The sequence below is a fragment of the Semicossyphus pulcher genome, unplaced genomic scaffold (genome assembly GCF_022749685.1).
Source record: "Semicossyphus pulcher isolate SPU_LCO1_2020_fin unplaced genomic scaffold, fSemPul1.0.p SCAF_12, whole genome shotgun sequence".
NCBI classification, from domain to species: Eukaryota; Metazoa; Chordata; class Actinopteri; order Labriformes; family Labridae; genus Semicossyphus; species Semicossyphus pulcher.
This window is the reverse complement of record NW_027211626.1, coordinates 26,975,934-26,994,406: the sequence shown is the minus strand read 5'-3', so window position 1 is coordinate 26,994,406 and position 18,473 is coordinate 26,975,934. Positions and strand designations below refer to the sequence as shown.

The following is an 18,473-nucleotide window of genomic DNA, read 5'->3' as shown; positions in this document are numbered from 1 at the left end:
GGTAGCACATGGGAATTTCAAAATAAAGTTTACCTGAAAGATGAAGTTATGGATTGATGTTTCCACTTTGTATCGATGATACTGAATTGCCATATCGATCCATATTAATGGATCCTCACACACCCTTAGTCACTATGCAGAGTCCCTTCTCCACTTATCTGCATTTATATACACTAGGGGTGGGACAATATATCAATATTGCAATGTATCGTCGCCCCGACTGGTGTGATACAATTATCGTATCGCTGGTGCCAAATATCGATACTTTAATTTTTTAAAAATCAGCACTCTAAACAGATCTGCCTGCTTATTTGCACCACTGCTTCCCAATTATCGCAGAATTACTATCGTGATATTATCGTTATCGTGGGCCACGTATCGCGTATCGTGTCATGAGTTACCCTGGGTTTCCCACCCCTAATATACTCTTATATGATGTAATGTGATCAATACACAAGCTCTGCCATACATTCTGCCTTTACACATAGTGTATAATAATGTTTAGTTTTGGATCACGCCGTCAGGGAGATATTAATTTAACTTCATATTTATTGTTGTGGTTGTCGTTCTGAGTTTGTTAGATTATAGTGTGGAATGTTCCTAATATTTAGTCAAGCCCGTTTAAATACATGAGGGCACATTTTTCCCTTATATAAAATATGATCTCCAGTAAAACAAATTACCCATAACCCAATAATAATTATTTAGACATACCATTACCTTTCTGATAGGGTCTACAAAAAAAGCCAAACAAATAACCGTCTTACATGTTTAATATTGTGCAAGTGTAGTTTATGAAGTTGCCGGTTAGTGTAACAAAGTTACACAGACAGCTAATAGTTGGATTTCGTGTGTGTAGACCGGCTTTCCTGTCACAACTTTGCGTTAATTGACAACTGTGCTTAACAGCAGACAACTGTGTCACGTTAAAATGTAAATCTTTAATAAAGTGACATTTCCCTTCAGCCAAATTGAGCCAATTCCGTCTTCTGTAAACTGCAAACCTGTGACACCAGTAGTGAGAAAGTTACACTATGCCGTTACACTGTGTTAGCTTGCTGGCTAATGTTAGTCGGCCGTCGCCATGCCATTCTTTAGTCAAAAGCGGGTAGTAGCAGGTTAGCTAGCTAATTGTTAAGGAAAGACGGGCAAATACAACCGTTAGCCAATCTTACCTTGATACAGCCATGGTCGATCGATGTGTTGCCTTTCACGTACAACATTCAACAGGCAGCCAGTTATTTGATCCGTTCCTCTCTGTTCTTTAACGTTTCCAGATAACAGCAGATGAAGTCATTAGCTAGTTAGCAGCTACAGCTAGCTAGTTAGCTGAGGCCCAGAGTGTGTACTGCCTCAGACCACCCCAGCTCCGTCTACCGAGGAGAGAGGAGAGTTCACCACCGATTCATGGCTTCAAAGTTGTTCCTCTTGTCTCTTCGCTATCTTCTCCCACAAAATATCGTCAGGTACCGTACGCATATCAATCTATAGCTCGACTTACCCTTCAGAACTCTTCGCGGATAAATATTTTAACCTGATAAGATGTAAAGAGTTATTTTGTTGCACGTTGAGGGCAACCCAGAAGACTGTTTTTATATGAGGAGCCATCTTGCATTTATTCCTTCCTCCATAGCAGGCGGAAGCTGATTGGCTACAAGCATCAGGGAGAGCCAATCAGAACGCACGTTAAAAGAGGAAACGAATGGAAAGAAAAAAAGACGAAAAGGGATAGTTCACTTTTTTCCTCACAGTAATTTTATTTACATTGTTGTATCCTAAGTTGCTCCAGTTTATTAAAAAAATTAAAAAATACCTAAACTGATTAATTAATATGAAATATTATATGAAACCGCCATTAATGACGCTCTTTGTTCAATTATTTTGAATTCAATCAGATGTTTTCATAGAGCTTATGTATATTTCTCTGTATTTTCCAATGTTGCTTTTAGATACTAATAATAATTATAATAATAATAATAAAGTTTATTTGTATATCACTATCAAAACGAAGGTTACAAAGTGCTTTACAAAACATAAAAGCCCAACAATAAAATACATAACAATGAAGGAATAAAACAGGAAGACACAGGAAGTCATACCGAAAACTTTCCACTTAAACCTGAGCTGACCATGGTCCTGAAAAGCCAAAGGTTAATCTACTTAGTTTTAAACAGGTTATCCTCCTATCAACAGAGCCTCGAATAAAGACTTGCAATGATATATTGTTTTGGCAAAACACCACATTCAGATTAGTAAAGGTTAATCATGCTTAGGGTTTCTGAAAGCTTCTGTTTAGATGGTATTAAGTAGGATTAAACTGTGGGGCAAATATGCAGACATTTCACTGGACAGCAGTGGTAGCAAGAAACATATAGGCTAATCAAAGTATTAGCAATATGAATAAAGTTCATTTTATCCATTACATATGACCTTTTACTTTTAGCATGAAAAACCTGAGTGATGAGCATGTGACTTCTCGGTGTGGCAGCAGAGGGTTTAATCTACATACCTATCATTGAGATTAAAGAAAATGCATACGCAGTTGATGTAACACACATCCAGGGTGACCTACCTATCTCAGTCTGTCCTCATTATATTTCATGTCTTTTAATTTGGTAGATCTTCATATCAGGGCCTTTATTTCTTTCCCATGTTCTGTGATGAATGAAAATTATTAATGCAGAGTGACCTCTACAGTTTGAGGGTTTATTCTTTCTCTTCCAGCAATGTGATTTTAAAATTAAGTTATAACCTCAACACCATTTCTACCACTGCTGGCATGTTATTGAAGCATAAACCAGATTCTTCCTCTACAGTCTGAGTTGGAACTTGAGTACAAGGGTATATAACCTTTAAAAAGAAGTTTACAAAGTGCTTCTACAAACGAAGCAAAAACATAAAACTCAGTAGGCAATGAAACAGAATCCTAACAACATGGCCGACACAGCAAGACAATGCAGTCAATATGAAGGTTAACCAAAAGGGCAAAAGATGTAAAAACGCAGCACTAGACGAGGCAGTGTAAAAGGGTATAAAAACAATAAAGAGCAATGAAATGAAATAAAAATAGCAGAAATAAGAAGAAAACAAAGGAAAAGAAATTAAAGTTTAAAGATGATTAAAAAAGGCAATAAAGAGACAACATAAAACAAAAGCAAGTCCATAAAAGTTTTAAAGTTTTAAGAAGTTATTTAAAAGATGTCACTGATTCTGCGAGCCTCATCTGCTCAGGCAGGTTGTGAAAGCCGAGGGGCCCTGATGCCACGATCTCCTTAAGACTTAAGCCCCGACTTTGGAGGATCTAAGGCTGAGGGCTGGCTCTTGCCAACAATTCTGCTTTGTAGCTTGAAGCCAGGCCATAGACTATAAAAAAATGGCTGGAAAGACAGCTCCCTGAAAGTGAAGCCAAACCCTCTCTATCGCCCCCTGCTGACTGGCTGCAGTATAGGTCATAAGCCCGCCTCCTCTATGGGACATGGGTCAAACTATCAAATCAAAATGCACATCAAATACATTTTTCTTAAACATGGTTTCTGTCATTATAGTTAGTTCTTATCATGCTGATTTATGTCCAAGTGTTCATTTTTCTCACAAGTTTATTTTTAAATTAGTTATTTGATGCTATAAAAAGGGGGTGTGACCTCATGATTGACAGCAAATCGATCTCCTGCAGCGTTCTGTTCCTGAGTAGCAGAGTAGAGGAACGGCGAGAGGAGACATAACTAACACTAACACTACAGTCATTGAACTTTCCATAAGCGTGAATATCTGCTTCAGACCGACACAAGAAGCTGTTCTGCTGCAGACTGAGCCCACCTGAGGGCTCCAACACGTCAAGGGCGCAAGTTAAAGACCCCTCCAGTGAGAGTTTTTAACCTTGTAAACATCTCCATGTGGTGTTTTCATGTGCTACAAGACATATCAGGGACAACATAAGCAGTCATCTCCACGGCTGGGCCTGTCTGCTTTTAACCTGCAGTGTACCAAGGACAGGCTGAACAACACGTTTTCAGATGTGGCAGGTTTGAGACGTCACAAACCTAAGGAGCCAATCCCATTAATGGACAGGGTGTCGTATGCATATCATTATGTGTAACCTATGGCAACCACTTCAGCAATGTGCATGCCAGCTATCCTCGTACTTTTTACAAACTTACTGCTGACTGCTAACGTTAACGTTACCACTAATAATTACTACATTTCAAGCTAGCTAAGTTTCAACAAGTCGCCACTAAACGATGACAGCGGGTTTTGTTTTTCTTGATGGAGGGGGCGGTTGGAAATGTGCATAGTGGGCGATGCCAATGCAGATTCAGGAATTTTTAATGAGGGAGAAGGAGGAGATGCCTTAATACAAGGTAATTAAACGTATTTTGCAGAAAAAACACATCAGACACAATTTATTATTTCAAGCGTAGCATTTTATATGTCTTTATATGACTGTTCTTTACATGTGTGTTTTAAGTAGGAAGGGGCAGGACGTCAATACTGCAGCTCCACCAGCCGATCTCTACTGCACTGACTCTGGATCCAAATGAGCAAGATGACACACCCGCTCCAGGTAGTTTGACTTCACTTCTGTACAGAGAGGAGGTGGAGACACGGTGTCTTTACACAGAGTCATTGAGCCAGACTCATGCATGCTTTTAAAGTGATCAGTAAAATCTTAGAATCAATTCTAAAACTAACAGGAAGCCAATTTAGGGAAGCCGGGATTGGGGTGCTGTGATGACTTCTGTTAAAACCAGGAAGAAGCAGAGCTGCTGCATTCTGCACCAGTTGAAGGTGAAGAGTGATTTCAGTTTTAGGAGGAGGAAGATTTTCTTTATTTTGATTTTCATAAAAAAGTTGAAATTAATGATTCTGACTTCCAGGAAAAAAATGTCTTTCAACTGTGTTTCAACAGTTTCAACTTTATACTTAAAAGTTAAGTAAACTTAAACTTATTAATTTGGATGTTTTAACTTTCTTCTTGACATCTTAGCCCTTTTCTCAAAATTTTTACTTTAGTCTCGACATGTTGATATTAGTATTTCAACTTAATCTAAAAATTCTGACTTTGGTCGTGTCAACTTAATTCCAAATATCTTCAACAAAACAATCTTCCTCGAAGGTGACTGAGAGACAAGAGAAGAGTTTTTAACTGTCACAGATTCTTAGGTGTTAATCGAAAGCATCACAGCAGAGAGAATTTCAAATGTACAATGATTTTATAACATAATGAGCATCCTGTCTGCTTTCAGTATTTTGGTTATGAAACATTGTTACGCAATGTCTAAAATAAGCACAGGGCCGTGCGGTTAGGAGTGCTGTGTGTGCTCACATTTAGATTACAGTAGATCCTGTTTTATCTCCTCCGCATGAGCTAATGCAAAGAATACAGTGTAAATACAGTAGATTACATTGCACTTACTGTTATAATAAATAATCTTTGATTAACCGTCTTGTTGATTTTATTCATGAGGTTTCATTTAAAGCAAATGAAACAAGAGAAAGATGTGCAGTTTCTCCCTCTTATAACTCGACTGCAGAGAGCATAAATGTTGGGAGAGGAACATTTATATTTTTTTATCTATTGTTTGTGTTGACAGTTAAAAAAAACAACAATATCAGCAGAGCAGGTTTCTCCGTACAACATAAGAGGAGGAAATGTGGTGCAGCTCGGGGTAGCAGCACAGTCTATACATAACATTTATCTTGAGCACATTTATTTTAGAACCGGCAGGAGAGCACATTGTGTTTGGAAACTTCAGCTACTGACGCTGCAGAGTCCAGAAACAGCTAACAGTAAACAGGTATGAAAACATGTATAAAACACCTGCAGTCACCTGGAGAAAGAGAGGGACAGACAGGTGAGGAGCTGACAGTAAAACTTACTGACACCTGTCAAATCAAATCTGTCAAAGTTCCCAACACAAACATGTTGTTGCAGTGTATTGTGGGACATATCAGGCCTCCTCATCTCATTTGAATACACTGCTCGGATCTCAATGACATATTCATGCTTGCACCGTCTGCCTTCTGAGCAGAGTGACGGCAAAAAAATCTTCCAAACTGAATAAAATAGACAGAGGTGCTTTTTGTAATGTAGTGATGGGAAATACATGTTCAAAATCTTTGAATGTAATCTCATCTGAGACGTATTCGAAGGTGGACAGGGTGATTTTCATCAGGCACTTCGTGTGTCATGAGCTCATGAATGTGGAGGAGGAGAATGCACCAGTCTCTGCAGGGAAAAAGGTTGTTCTGTTTAATCCTTGAGTAGGGTTGTCGCTCCCAGACTAAGCTGCTCTATGTTTTATTCAGAATCCTACTGACTCTTAAACTGAGTCATTCCTTTCCACATGTAAGAGGACACACTGTAGCTTCTTAACATATCACAATAAATACATGTATCTAAAGCATACCCCAAGCCGCCATGACTCTGCAGCCAGCTGTCTCTTAATATGCAGACTGACAAAAGCCCAAGGATATGATCCTTATGAGTTCTACATTTACACAGAAATGTTCCAGGAAAATGACGTACCTGGAGAAAACTAGTCTGAACTTGACTTAAAGGCAACAGCAGCAAGTAAGTGATTGATTGTGTACACACTTGGTGGTGGTGGTGGTGGAGGTGTGGTGTGGTGTGGTGTGGTTTGTGGGGGGCTAGAGCCTATACCAGCTGTCATTGGGCAAAAGCAAGGTTATACCTGGACAGGTCATCAGTCAATCACAGGGCTGATGCAATCGCTCACATTCACACCTACAGGCAAAAAGAGCAACTATATTAAATTGTTGCTTTTAATTGTTTTATTCAAAACTTTATTAGCTATAACTCTGCTCTTATCTTCAATGTTATCACATCAATGGTGTCCCACAAGGATCAGTATTAGGCCCGTTTTCTTAACTGTTGATAATTATTTAAGGCCACAATATTTTCCCAGCTGATATGCTGATGTTATACGTACCACTATCACCTGCACAGAATGTCACATTTTACAGTCTTTTTTTAAATTAGCCCTCTCTCAGTGCTGCACATAATGAAACAAAACGTCCCACTGTTGAATTTTATATCTGTGATTTGCATGTTTATAAATTGGTTCTCAATATCACAGGGTTATTTATATCTGCACAGCTTCTGTTATGTGCTTTAGGGTGCTCTCAGGACACTTTTATCGTGCGACATAATTGAGGCTCAATATTTCCAAAACACACTGCAGATATAGGTTTATTTACAGTTACTAAGATGCTGTTTTTACAGGGGAAATCATTTCATCAAGAGAACCTTCATTTTTGGCAAAACACGCGCTCTTCTCAATGTGACCAGCATTTCTTTTTTAACTTTATGGATGTACCGGATGTTTAATTACTAAAGAGACAGATTTACTGTTGTTTTTCCTGCTCCAGAGGCCTGCTGAGCTTTAAACTGATCAATGACACAAACATAAACCACCAAGTTCTTTCCAAGGTCCCCCTAATGATCACAGGATTACACCACACTGATTGATAAAACATGCTTTGATAACCATAACAGACAATATGTCCATTTTAATATGGAAAATACATTGTGCTTAATCGTGCGTGTCTGTTTGAGTGGAGTAACAGATGGATGGGTGGGAGGTTTGGTTCTTCAGATACGACATTTTAGCAACCACAGAAAGAATGAAAAGTCCTTTAACTTGTTTTGTTTTTCTGATGAACATCGTCTGGACATTTTAACATTTTCATATTAAGACTTCAACTTTCCACTTAGTGGATCCGTGCAAAGTGGGAGGAGTTTCCTGGTATTCTTTAATCATTTCTTCCTGTTCACTGTGGTTTTCCTGCATCACTCTGAGCACAAGCTAACACCTTTGTGAAGTGAGAGGGCTGCAGGGTTAAACAACAGGACTTTTGCATTATAAGAACCTTGTTGAAATAAAAAGGATAAGTGCTCAGTGAAGAAACCCCTCCCATTGCGCCCTCATCCCAATACTTAGGAGTTATAACCTGCCACATGACCCTTAGTGCCCTTAGACCCAGGCTCCGTTCATACGAGCTCCAGGTATTGACAACCCTGATACTACCTAACCCACCACACGGCTCCTAATGGCCCCCCCACAACTCAGATGTGTAGTTAGATGGGCAGCGAGAGCCAGCACATCAACGGTTATCAGGTATGCACCTTCCTTCACCAGTGTTTCGTCCAGTTAGTCCCATCACACCTCATGGAGGCTCAACAGTTAGCTCCGGTGTGCCAGAACCACCGCCTCCATGCTAACATTCTTGGTATTTATGCTTTGATTGGCCATAACTGTCATTGATCATATGCATGAAAGATGCTGATTATTTTAGTAATTGCTCCTTTTTTCTCCCGATCTTGAAGATGCAGAGCTTTCGCTTTGCCAAAACTTAGCTTAGCATTGAGCTAAAACAGAGGAGGAAATTGCCCCTTTGAGGAGAAAAGTTTCTTCTGATCGTTCATTATAGCATTATACAGTACCTCCAGGATTTCCCTCCTGTGATTTTTGCGGCCTAAAATTTCTGATTTTGCACCAACTTTTTAAAAAAGTTGCAATGCAAGTTGCTGTGTTTTGAGGCCTTTTCTTCTTCGTCAAGATGCCAAAAAATGTGTAAAAACTGAATGACACTAAAGTCAAAAGCCATGAAATGCTCATTTCGCACTGCACGTGCAAAGGAGAATCTTCGTGTATTAAAGCCCCTGTGAGGAGCTTTGAGCTGGTTATGAAACAGACTGAAGTTAACACTGATGCCTCTACATGACCTACAAAAGCAAACGAAACCATCAGCGACAAGATTGATATTTCTATATAGTTATATTTAATGCCTGCAACCGGGTAGGTGTCAGACGAGGCAACTAACTACACACTGCCAAAACTTTTTCTTACATTGCCCAGGGCAAAGATTAACAGCGGGTGAAATCTCTGACTGTTAAAATAAAGCAGAATGAGAAGAAAGAGTCAGAAACCACTACTTACCAATGTACACGACAAGATCAGCAAAAGATTAGAGGTACCACTTTGTCCACAGGGGGCGCCAAAATCAACACAAATGGAAAGCTCTTTACAGGAACTTTAATGTCATTTATTAAGTTTATGCTGTTCTACTCCTTTTGTTTCAGCTGCTGCAGCAGTGTGAAAGAGCTGACAAGAGACAGGGGGGCTACTATCTCACTGTACAAAGACTATTTGAAATCAGCGCTGACACACACATCAGTTACACAGCCTCTTGTTGGTCTATTGATTCAACACAAGGCATCATGACGTGGCTAACAGCACAGACACATGGATAAATGATCACAACAATACATCGAGTATCGGGGTCATTATTCTGGAATCACTGTATAGAGTCTCCTTAAAGACTCTGTAGTTTGAGGCCATATTAAGCAAGTCGTGACAGAGAGACGATCACACCGGAGCTTCGATAGAATGGTGCAGCTGTCTGCTTCACAGTCAAACAAAGTAAGTCTCTAGCAGAGACAGTAAGTCTGGTGACATAAATGACTCGTAAATCACGTGCGTGGGAAAATAAGACGATTGGTCAAAGTTGCGGCAATTGGCCAAAACTGGAAGGTCAAGAAAAAGCAATCAGAATCAGAATCAGCTTTATTGGCCAGGTATGTACACATACAAGGAGTTTAACTTTGCTCTCTTTGTACACGTATTAAATATTAAACTGTACATTATCTACAAGCCTACGAAAAACAATAGTGCAAATATGAGGAGTGCAACGATGCTGAAATATATATGATTAAAAAAAAGATGTAATTATGTAACAGATGGGTTATGATTATGGATGATATTTACGTGAAAAAAATGTATGTCCATACGATGAGATGAACTGCAGGGTATTGTAAAAGTGTGCAGCAGAATTGCAGGTATTAACCTAAACGACCTCACACACCTGCACAAGGTCAGAACTCTAAGAAAGGCCCGTTCGGTTCTCGCTGATCCAGGCCGCAGATACATTAAGTCAAAATGTAGGACTAACAGACACAAACACTCTTTGGGCTTTTTAAATGGTTAAACAACATAGATTTGTACTTACTGTGGTTCTTGTGTTATGTTTATACTACTTATTATATATTGTTGTTTTGTGTGGCATTGCTGTGTTGGTTGTGTGCTCACTGCTGGCTGTACAGTGAATTGCCCCTCTGGGATAGTAAAGTTACCTTGAACCTTGAATTCGCAGGAACGTAACATCCCAACTTCCTGGAGGGACTGCTTATAGTTTTACAGCAGCATGTTTTTGATTACGAAAGCGAATATTACTTTGAAAATCAAGTTCGAGTGAATAAAGAGGCGGTTAAGATGAAGCTTCCTGCGTGGTTTATAGATCCACCTCCTGGTTTGGCTGTTGAACTGATATCCACAGTAAGAGAGGTTCCTCAGTCTGCTTCCTCCTCCACAGGAAGCCCTGCAGCGTACGTATAAACCTTCAGTGGAAGTACTATTTTAGTCATCCTACCTCAGAGAGACATGCAGGAATCAGCAGGTCAGGACAGACCACATTGTTTTATAACAGGAAGTGACTTTAATTAGACTTGATTACGACCCCTTGTGGTTAAAAGTACGGCCATGATTCCTGACCTAGAGAGGAATAAACAACTAACTGATTTGGATTTAATGTAAAAAAAAAAAGAAAAAAAAAAGAGTCTGATTGTAGACTTGTACTTTTCTTCTGATGTCCAGGTGATTGAGGGTATGTGGTTTATATACTAGCAGAAGCTCTGCCCTACCCGTTCAATCTTCTGACAGCAGGTTGAATATAGAGCACCATAGCCGCCATGATATCATCCACTGGTTTGCAACCGTTTGGAAGCCTCAAGCTTTGAATTTTGGCTTTTGTCATCCTTGTTTTTAGGAGCCAGAAGAGACCATTGGGGGATGAGAGCTAATCAGCTAATACCCAGCTTAGTCCTAGCCCTAGCTTGTTTAGCAAGGTGCTGCAATAACTCATGGTAACTTGAGACAAAATGTTCTCAGAAATGGACAGCCAACTTTTCAGAGTGACTCTTAGTACAACAGGATATCTTTAGATCACCATGTCACTGCTTTAGTGCTTTGTCATCTTTTTTTAGATGAACGTCATGATGTTTTGAAAAAGACTTGAAACTAAAGATTGAGACCATAAACTCATTAGGAAAATGTTTACTGAGGTAATAAATCTTGTGGGAAGTAGACTCATATTCTCATAGACTTCTACACACTCTTGCTGTGTTCTAATGCCATACTATACTAGCAGTACGTACTGATGTGGCCAAAATGTAGTATGCAGTATGGAAACAAAAGCAAAATGTGCAGTTCGACAAAAATGCTCGGATGTCGTAGTGATTCATAGAAAATCGGACCAGTCTACTTCGCCTACCGTATCCCACAATGCAAAGCGCTGGAACGTCACAGCGGCAGTTGAAATGACGGACAGCAGCAGCATTCCAGCAGAAGGGGGCGCTATAGCTAAAGAAGCAGCGGTTATTGTTTACTTCCGCCTGGCGTAGCATACTGCAAAATTAATTTGAAAAGCTCCTCCGTACTACATACTACCGCCACATGCAGTATGCAATATATAGTATATAGCACGGCATTTCAAACACAGCCTCTGACTTCTGTATATAACCAGTCGCCCCCTGCTGGAAAAAGAAAGAATATATGTACAAGACTTTTGCATTGGCCTCACTTCTCTGAGCCTAACGCCCAGGCCACCCTGCCCCCCTGAGCAGTGCATGTCGGTAAGGCAGCCGTCACGCACTGCTCAGGTGTGCTGTGTGAACCTAGCGTTAGGCTACATCCACTTCTTATCTGCAGTCTTTAATAAGAGATAAACCACAATGACTGTAACACCATGAGGAAGTACGAGAAATGACTACTAATCTTTCCATGACACATCTGTAATCAGCCGGGGCTTATTCAGGGGATTTAAAAAAGGCTGAATCATGAAGACATTAGCAGCATAGGCAGCGGTCATGTTTTCATGACATCATTCAGTCTGGATAATGAGGTGAAACCTTTGGTGAAGCTTCTTGTTGTTCCAGGAGAGAATATCATGGAGCTGTGGATCCTCACAAAATGCAGCACATGCTGCACCCTGCAGGCCGTCACTGGACATACACTGTTATTCACAGGATAAGCTGTGGGGAACATCTACAGCATAAACAATATTAAAGTTGTTAAATGTTTGATGTATTTCAGGTGTGGTTTAGGGGGAAAAGTCCTGCATTTCAAATCTTTCTAGAGTAAAAATCTCAAAGTATACAAATTTAATTATACAACAGCATGTTCCGACCAAGTAATCTGATTGGATAAGAGGCATTCCATGAGTGGTGAAATAGAGAACAACTTTACTGGGACTTTTCACTCTGTGTATCACGCCGCCTCAGCCATTTGTTCTGAATATTGTTAATTAACATTACAGCAGACAGTGTATGTTCACACTGATCAAGCTGGTACCTCTGAATCACACAGCAGACTCTGATTTCACTGGTTGATGATAAATTAAAACAAACAGATAAATGTACATGATAAAAAACAGCTGATCTGTGGTCACCTGTCGACGCAGAGTGCAGGAGGATGTTTGGGTTGCTTAGCAACAAAAGTCCAGTTTGAGTTAAATTGTGAGACTAGTTCAGTCGGTGGAGCAAAAAATAATCTGTTGATTATTACTGCTATTTGCCACTTGTATAACCAATATCACACTCAAGGTCGTGATGTACTGAATATCATCACGGCTGTGATTCGGTTGTAGGCACGAGGCCGCATGATATTCAGTACATCACTCCCTCTAATGTAATATTGCTTCAAAAAAGTAAAAGTACTCATTATGCAAGATAATACATATTATTTACATGACTACCATTAGTAATGCATTAGTTTATCACTTTTATGTTGCAGCAGGCTTATCTTACAAGCAGAGCACAAGTATAAAGTAGCATAAAGTGTAAATACTCAAGTTTAGTAAAAATACCTGAAAATGGCCCTCAAGTACAGAACTTAAGTGAATGTTAGAGCAACATATCAGGCTCCACTAACATCATCAAAACACCAAACGAGCGAATACGTGAGAAGAAAGGAGGTCCGGACTCTTGGAGAATCTGTACTGAGGAGCAGAGAAGCTGTTCTTGAGGCTTGTGGTTGAACAACACTAAACGCTGGCACCGTTTATGCACTTTTTCCCTTTTAGTTCTCATTTATGATGTTTGACTGTTTCTGGGCATTTCATAACAGGGAATTATAAGAGGGATAGATTGAGAATGACGTACTTTCACTGTTTGAATGGCATACAGCTAGACATAAGTTAATAACTGTCTGCCTCTGTCACGATCTAATCAGATTAACAGTCATCCACAGTGACAGGTATACAAACTCAACTCAGCATTTCACACCCAGAGGGCACTTTGTTGTGTACACATGTACAAACAAATGCATTTTATACATCATCTAACTCTGCAAATATGATAATGTTCAGTTTTGGTGTCAGAAATGTGTAAATTCATTGTTTATAAATGAGGTTATAGTGAAAGATGATGTACTGGACCACATTATAACCAGAGGAGCTATTTTTTACTCAGTTTGCAGGAAGAGTTGTTGTCTACAGCGGTGGTTCTTAAGATGGGAGCAAAAAATCAAGATATATTTTTGACAGTGAGGAAAGACAGCCGGGTGAAGCTCACTGAGCAAACATGTCAGTCAAATCTTTTGTCTTCCTTTTATGAAAATCCGCCTTCACCATGAAAATAAACCAAGCTTTGCACAAAGGTCCAGTCCTCTACCAAACATTCTTTACTGGCTTTGTGTGTCTGCCTTTTAAATCTCACAACATACCCGTCGTATGTGCTACAACTTTGCAACTTGCACTACAATGTGGCCCAAATAAGCAGAAGTATTGAGATACTTTAAGCTGGTAAGAATTATTTTATCTTCTCAAATTAGGTAAAAATAATTAAACCTATATCCTTAAACAACTTTTGGTCAAGTGACACCATATTTGCAACACTGCATCTTAAGACTGACACTTTTTTTACACCCAGTGCAGCAAAATGTTTAACTGTAAACAGCTACTGCAAATTTTGCTAAATAAATCTCCGAACATGTTGGTGTCATGGTAGATGCAGTGTCATTTTTTCCCTCCAAAACTGTATCTCTGACAGTGTTTTGAATCGTCAAAACATCAACTTTGCATTCAATGGAAAAAGAGATCAGTTTGTCACTTAAGGAGCCATCAATCTTTGTAAAAAAATAAAATAAAATTTAAAAAAAGTTAGCATCTAAGGTCCTGTTCACATTTTGGTGGATTTCGTGACCGGATCACAAGTGGACAGCCTTAACTACAGGTGTGAACGCTCCCAGGACGCATCCAGATCCAATCACTCAGGCCACATACGGAGGTGGTCTGGGACGCATTTATCCACATACGTCTGGTAGTGTGTGTGCACATGTGTCCTGGGCCACATTAAGCACTGCCCACTCTCCCCGTATCCACAGCAACGATCACGTGGCTAAGTGTATCACTCTGCTCTCATTCTGGTCTGATTTAACATTTCTCTGCTGTGTCTCTTGAAAATCTCTATTTAATTTTTTCTCATGTCACCCCAGCATGTGAAGACGTAGTTTATTTAGTGTCTGTATTTATTCAGTAAGGAGACTCGAGTAAGTTTTTAATACGGGACGATCCCGAACTGATGAGGAAGGAGGGAGAGATGGCGTGGGTTGGAGATGTGACCCACCTGCAGTTTATTAGAGTCTTTTTAAATGTGATCCAGCAGTGAGCAGTTTATAATCATGCAGCGCGGCGAGGACACAGATCTGTTTCTCATGATCTGCCCCTCACTCAATAGGGTCGGGATCTGTCCCGTATTTCTGTGCACAGTCCACAACATCTGTCTTATTTAAAATGCACTTGTTCTAACAATACAACTTAGCACATGGTTCATTTTAGCACAGTTAATTACTTTGTTTGCACATTAACACCTCTACCATCCTGTTTAGTTCACTTTAATTATAGTTTAGTATAATGTGTGGATGTACATATTTAGGTTAGTATAGTATAATGATGATAATTGATGTACATATTTAGTTTAGCATAGTATAATGATGATAATTGATGTACATATTTAGTTTAGCATAGTATAATGATGATAATTGATGTACATATTCCTATCTTCTGATATAAGGGTATATTTATTGTGTATGTATATTTTTTGCTTTGATAACTTGCTGCTGTAACACCCAAGTTTCCCAGTTCAGGGTCAATGCTGCAATGTAAATATGATCTTTTTCTTTTATTGCATGGCCTTGAGAGTTGTGTCATATAACTTGCACGGCTTGCCTGTTGGACAGAGCGCAGGGGACAAAGCCCGACGCATTGTTATTGATAAGCTCCTGGAGAATGCCGATATATTATGTATACAAGAGACATTATTAGCTAAACAGGACCTACATAAACTTAATTCTGTCAATACTAATTTCTATGGAGCAGGGGAATCAACAACTGATTTAAGCATGGGAATAGTGCGGGGCAGGGGTGGCATTCTTCGGCATAAGAAATATGACCACGTGTTAGAGTGATTAGGCTGGATGTGGACTGGTGCATAGCAATAAAAATGCACATAATAATGTATTTGTTATCTTGAATATTTCTACACCAGGTGAATGTTATGGAAATGAGGATGAATATATTAACAGGCTTGCTTTTCTAAGTTGTTTTATTACAGAGAGTGCATGCACATCTATATTTGTTGTAGGTGATATAAACGCTGACATCTCTGATAACAACTCCCTTTTTGGACAACACTTAACCCGCTTCTGTGAAGATAATAATTTGGTTCTTTCAAGCAAAGTGCTTCTGCCAGCAGATAGCTATACTAGTGAAGCATGGCATACAACAGATCACATTCCAGTTACTATGATATTGAATGTTAAGAGCAGTGTTGTGACCAAGTCATCTTTGCTCAAGTCCCAAGTAAGTCTCAAGTCTTTTGGTCCAAGTCTCAAGCAACTCTCCAGTCATTTTTTCTTGGGCAAGTCAAGTCAATCTAGTCACAGGTTATGTCAAGTCAAGTCCTTAGTAAAGGCAAGTCAAGTCCCGAGTCAAGTCACTTTTTTTCCACCCAAGATGCAGCACTCTTACCTGTAGTATCCGGTCTTTATAAAGAGAAAACACAAGGTGTTAGCAGCTCGTCTAATAATAATATTATTGTCCAATTTATATAACCTGTTCAAAAAGTATGACAGTGAATTGTATCTGTAGTATCTTGGCACAGACGCAGCCATGATGATGGTCTGATCTGAGACAGTATTGTGGAGTAACGAGTACGACTGATGAGGCTTCTCTTTGGGGGCTTGGATGTTGCGTGTTGCCATAGCAAGGAGTTTGACTGACAGCCAGTCATCCAATCATGGTAATCACATACCGCAGAGCTTTTTGAGTCGTCCAATCGCGATTCCCAGTTTGCGCTGCGTACATACAGTTAGACAGAAACTTTGAATTTGATCATTTTATATTTAACAGCTAACATTCAAACTTATGAACACACGCAAGTCATCCGAGTCATCGTGCCTCAAGACCAAGTCGAGTCTCAAGTCATTAACTTGACTTTGACTGATAAGAACTTGCATAATATTAAAACACCACTTGATGCTGTTCTGTGTGGCCACATCAACTGCAAAAATCAAAAACACAATGTTGATCTATGTGAGATGTATGATAACACTGTGAATTGTTTAAGTAACAGCAGTAAACTCTCCCAGAAAAGGGTTAAAAATCATATTGTCAGGCCAGGATGGAATGAATATGTGTCTGAACTTTATGTAGAGTCCAAAGATGCTCATAAGAACTGGGTTTTAACAGGAAGGGCTAGGTAGTTTGGGTAGGAGTTTGAACACGAGAAACATGCAAAAGCCAGATTTAAATATACTTTATGCTTTATGAAAGGAAATGAGCAGGCCATGAGGGCAAAGTCCATGGCCTGCTCATTTCCTCCAAAAAACTTCAGCAGAATAATGTCAACGAATTCTGGACGGAAGTTAGGGTTATCAACAGTAAGATGCCCTTACCATCAAGTATTTATGGGTTAACTGGGTCTGATAATTCTGAACTGTGGAGAAAATATGACAGGGATATATTTAACTGTGCTAAGAGTGATAAACATAATGTTGGTTATGTCTCCTACAGTAATGGTGTAGTCTAGGACGGATGCAATCTCAGATCCCATAGGCTATAGTCTGAGAAGATATAGCCTCTGGGGACACCGGTGAACGTGTCTGGCGGTAAGCGATAAACGACTTCCCGTCAAGACTTCCTTTTTCCGAGTGCTGCACTGTTACAGAAAGAGAAACCGTTCTCTTGTGATTTACTTGTTATTAACGGGTCTTACCTTTGCCGACATTTCAACATCATGATGCAGATTTGTAAGAAGTAAAAATTCAAGCTTTGTCAGTTCTGTACTCAAGAGGAGAAGAAAACGCGAAAAATGCTCGTTTGTTGAACAGAGGTCGGATCGATCTGAGACATTCAAGGAAATCTGAAAAATCTGAAAAAACAATGGCATTAACCTTCCGGTTCATAGGACGGACCAATCAGCAACGTTCCATGTTATCTGAGGGTACCTACCTTTTCCTGTTTGGTTAATGTCGTTGCGTTTTCTGATTTGCCGTTGTGATTTGCACTTCAGGGCCACCGTAGTTTATAGAGATTAATAAGAAGCTAAATCGTCGTCAGATAACGCTGATGATCCCAGCTCCCATCAGCGTCATCTGAGAGCATTTTGCTATTTATATTTTACTTTAGAATACAGTGAAATATGTTAGAGTTCCTTGTTTTTATAATGATGTTAAGTTAATAAAGATGCCTGTTGGCATATGCTACACTATATGCTATACCTGCTACCTCAGTTCATCCCTATAACTGTAGCAAGGGTGTTTTGGTTTTCTCTCTTTTGTTAACTGTTTACAGGCTGCACCAACTATCTCAGGTAGCTCTAAAGGACCCTCAGGCTAACTTGCACTACTGTCTGTTCAAAATAAATGAAAAGAAACCTAGAACCATGCATTTGGGACTTTTTGTTGCTTTTTTCCTGTTGTACCGAACTCATACCGAACCGTGACCCCAAAACCGAGGTACATACCGAACTCATACCGAACCGTGACCCCAAAACCGAGGTACGTCTGTATATGTTACACCCCTACTATACATATTCTACTTAAATGTAGAATTTGTTCTACATAAATGTAGAATCTGTGGGCACACAACTGGATTTAAGTTCGGGTTATATTGACCATTCATGTATCATCAGACTTCGGCGTATGAAGGAAAAACAGTTCGTGTGGCATTACAGCGGATGTTGCCCTCCTCACAGGCTGTTTTTCCTGCAAACGCCGCAGCCTGCTGATACGTGATTGGTCAGTATAACTCGGACTACAAGCGTAGCTCAAATGGAAACCAGAACACTTACCTTCCTGGAAATCCACGTCCCTGCCTACAGATTCTACTATGTAGAC

At 39.6% G+C, this 18,473-nt stretch overlaps 1 protein-coding gene across 1 annotated transcript in view; it reads right to left on the bottom strand.

Moving 5' to 3' along the window:
• Positions 1-1,596, bottom strand: part of btaf1 (BTAF1 RNA polymerase II, B-TFIID transcription factor-associated) — a 32,659-nt gene extending 31,063 nt beyond the window's left edge. Inside the window, exon 1 of the mRNA XM_069658898.1 lies at positions 1,176-1,596. Within this exon, the coding sequence (XP_069514999.1) occupies positions 1,176-1,189 (14 nt within the window). The 5' untranslated portion in view covers positions 1,190-1,596. The remainder of the gene's footprint in view (positions 1-1,175) is intronic.
• Positions 1,597-18,473: the final 16,877 nt, after the last annotated feature.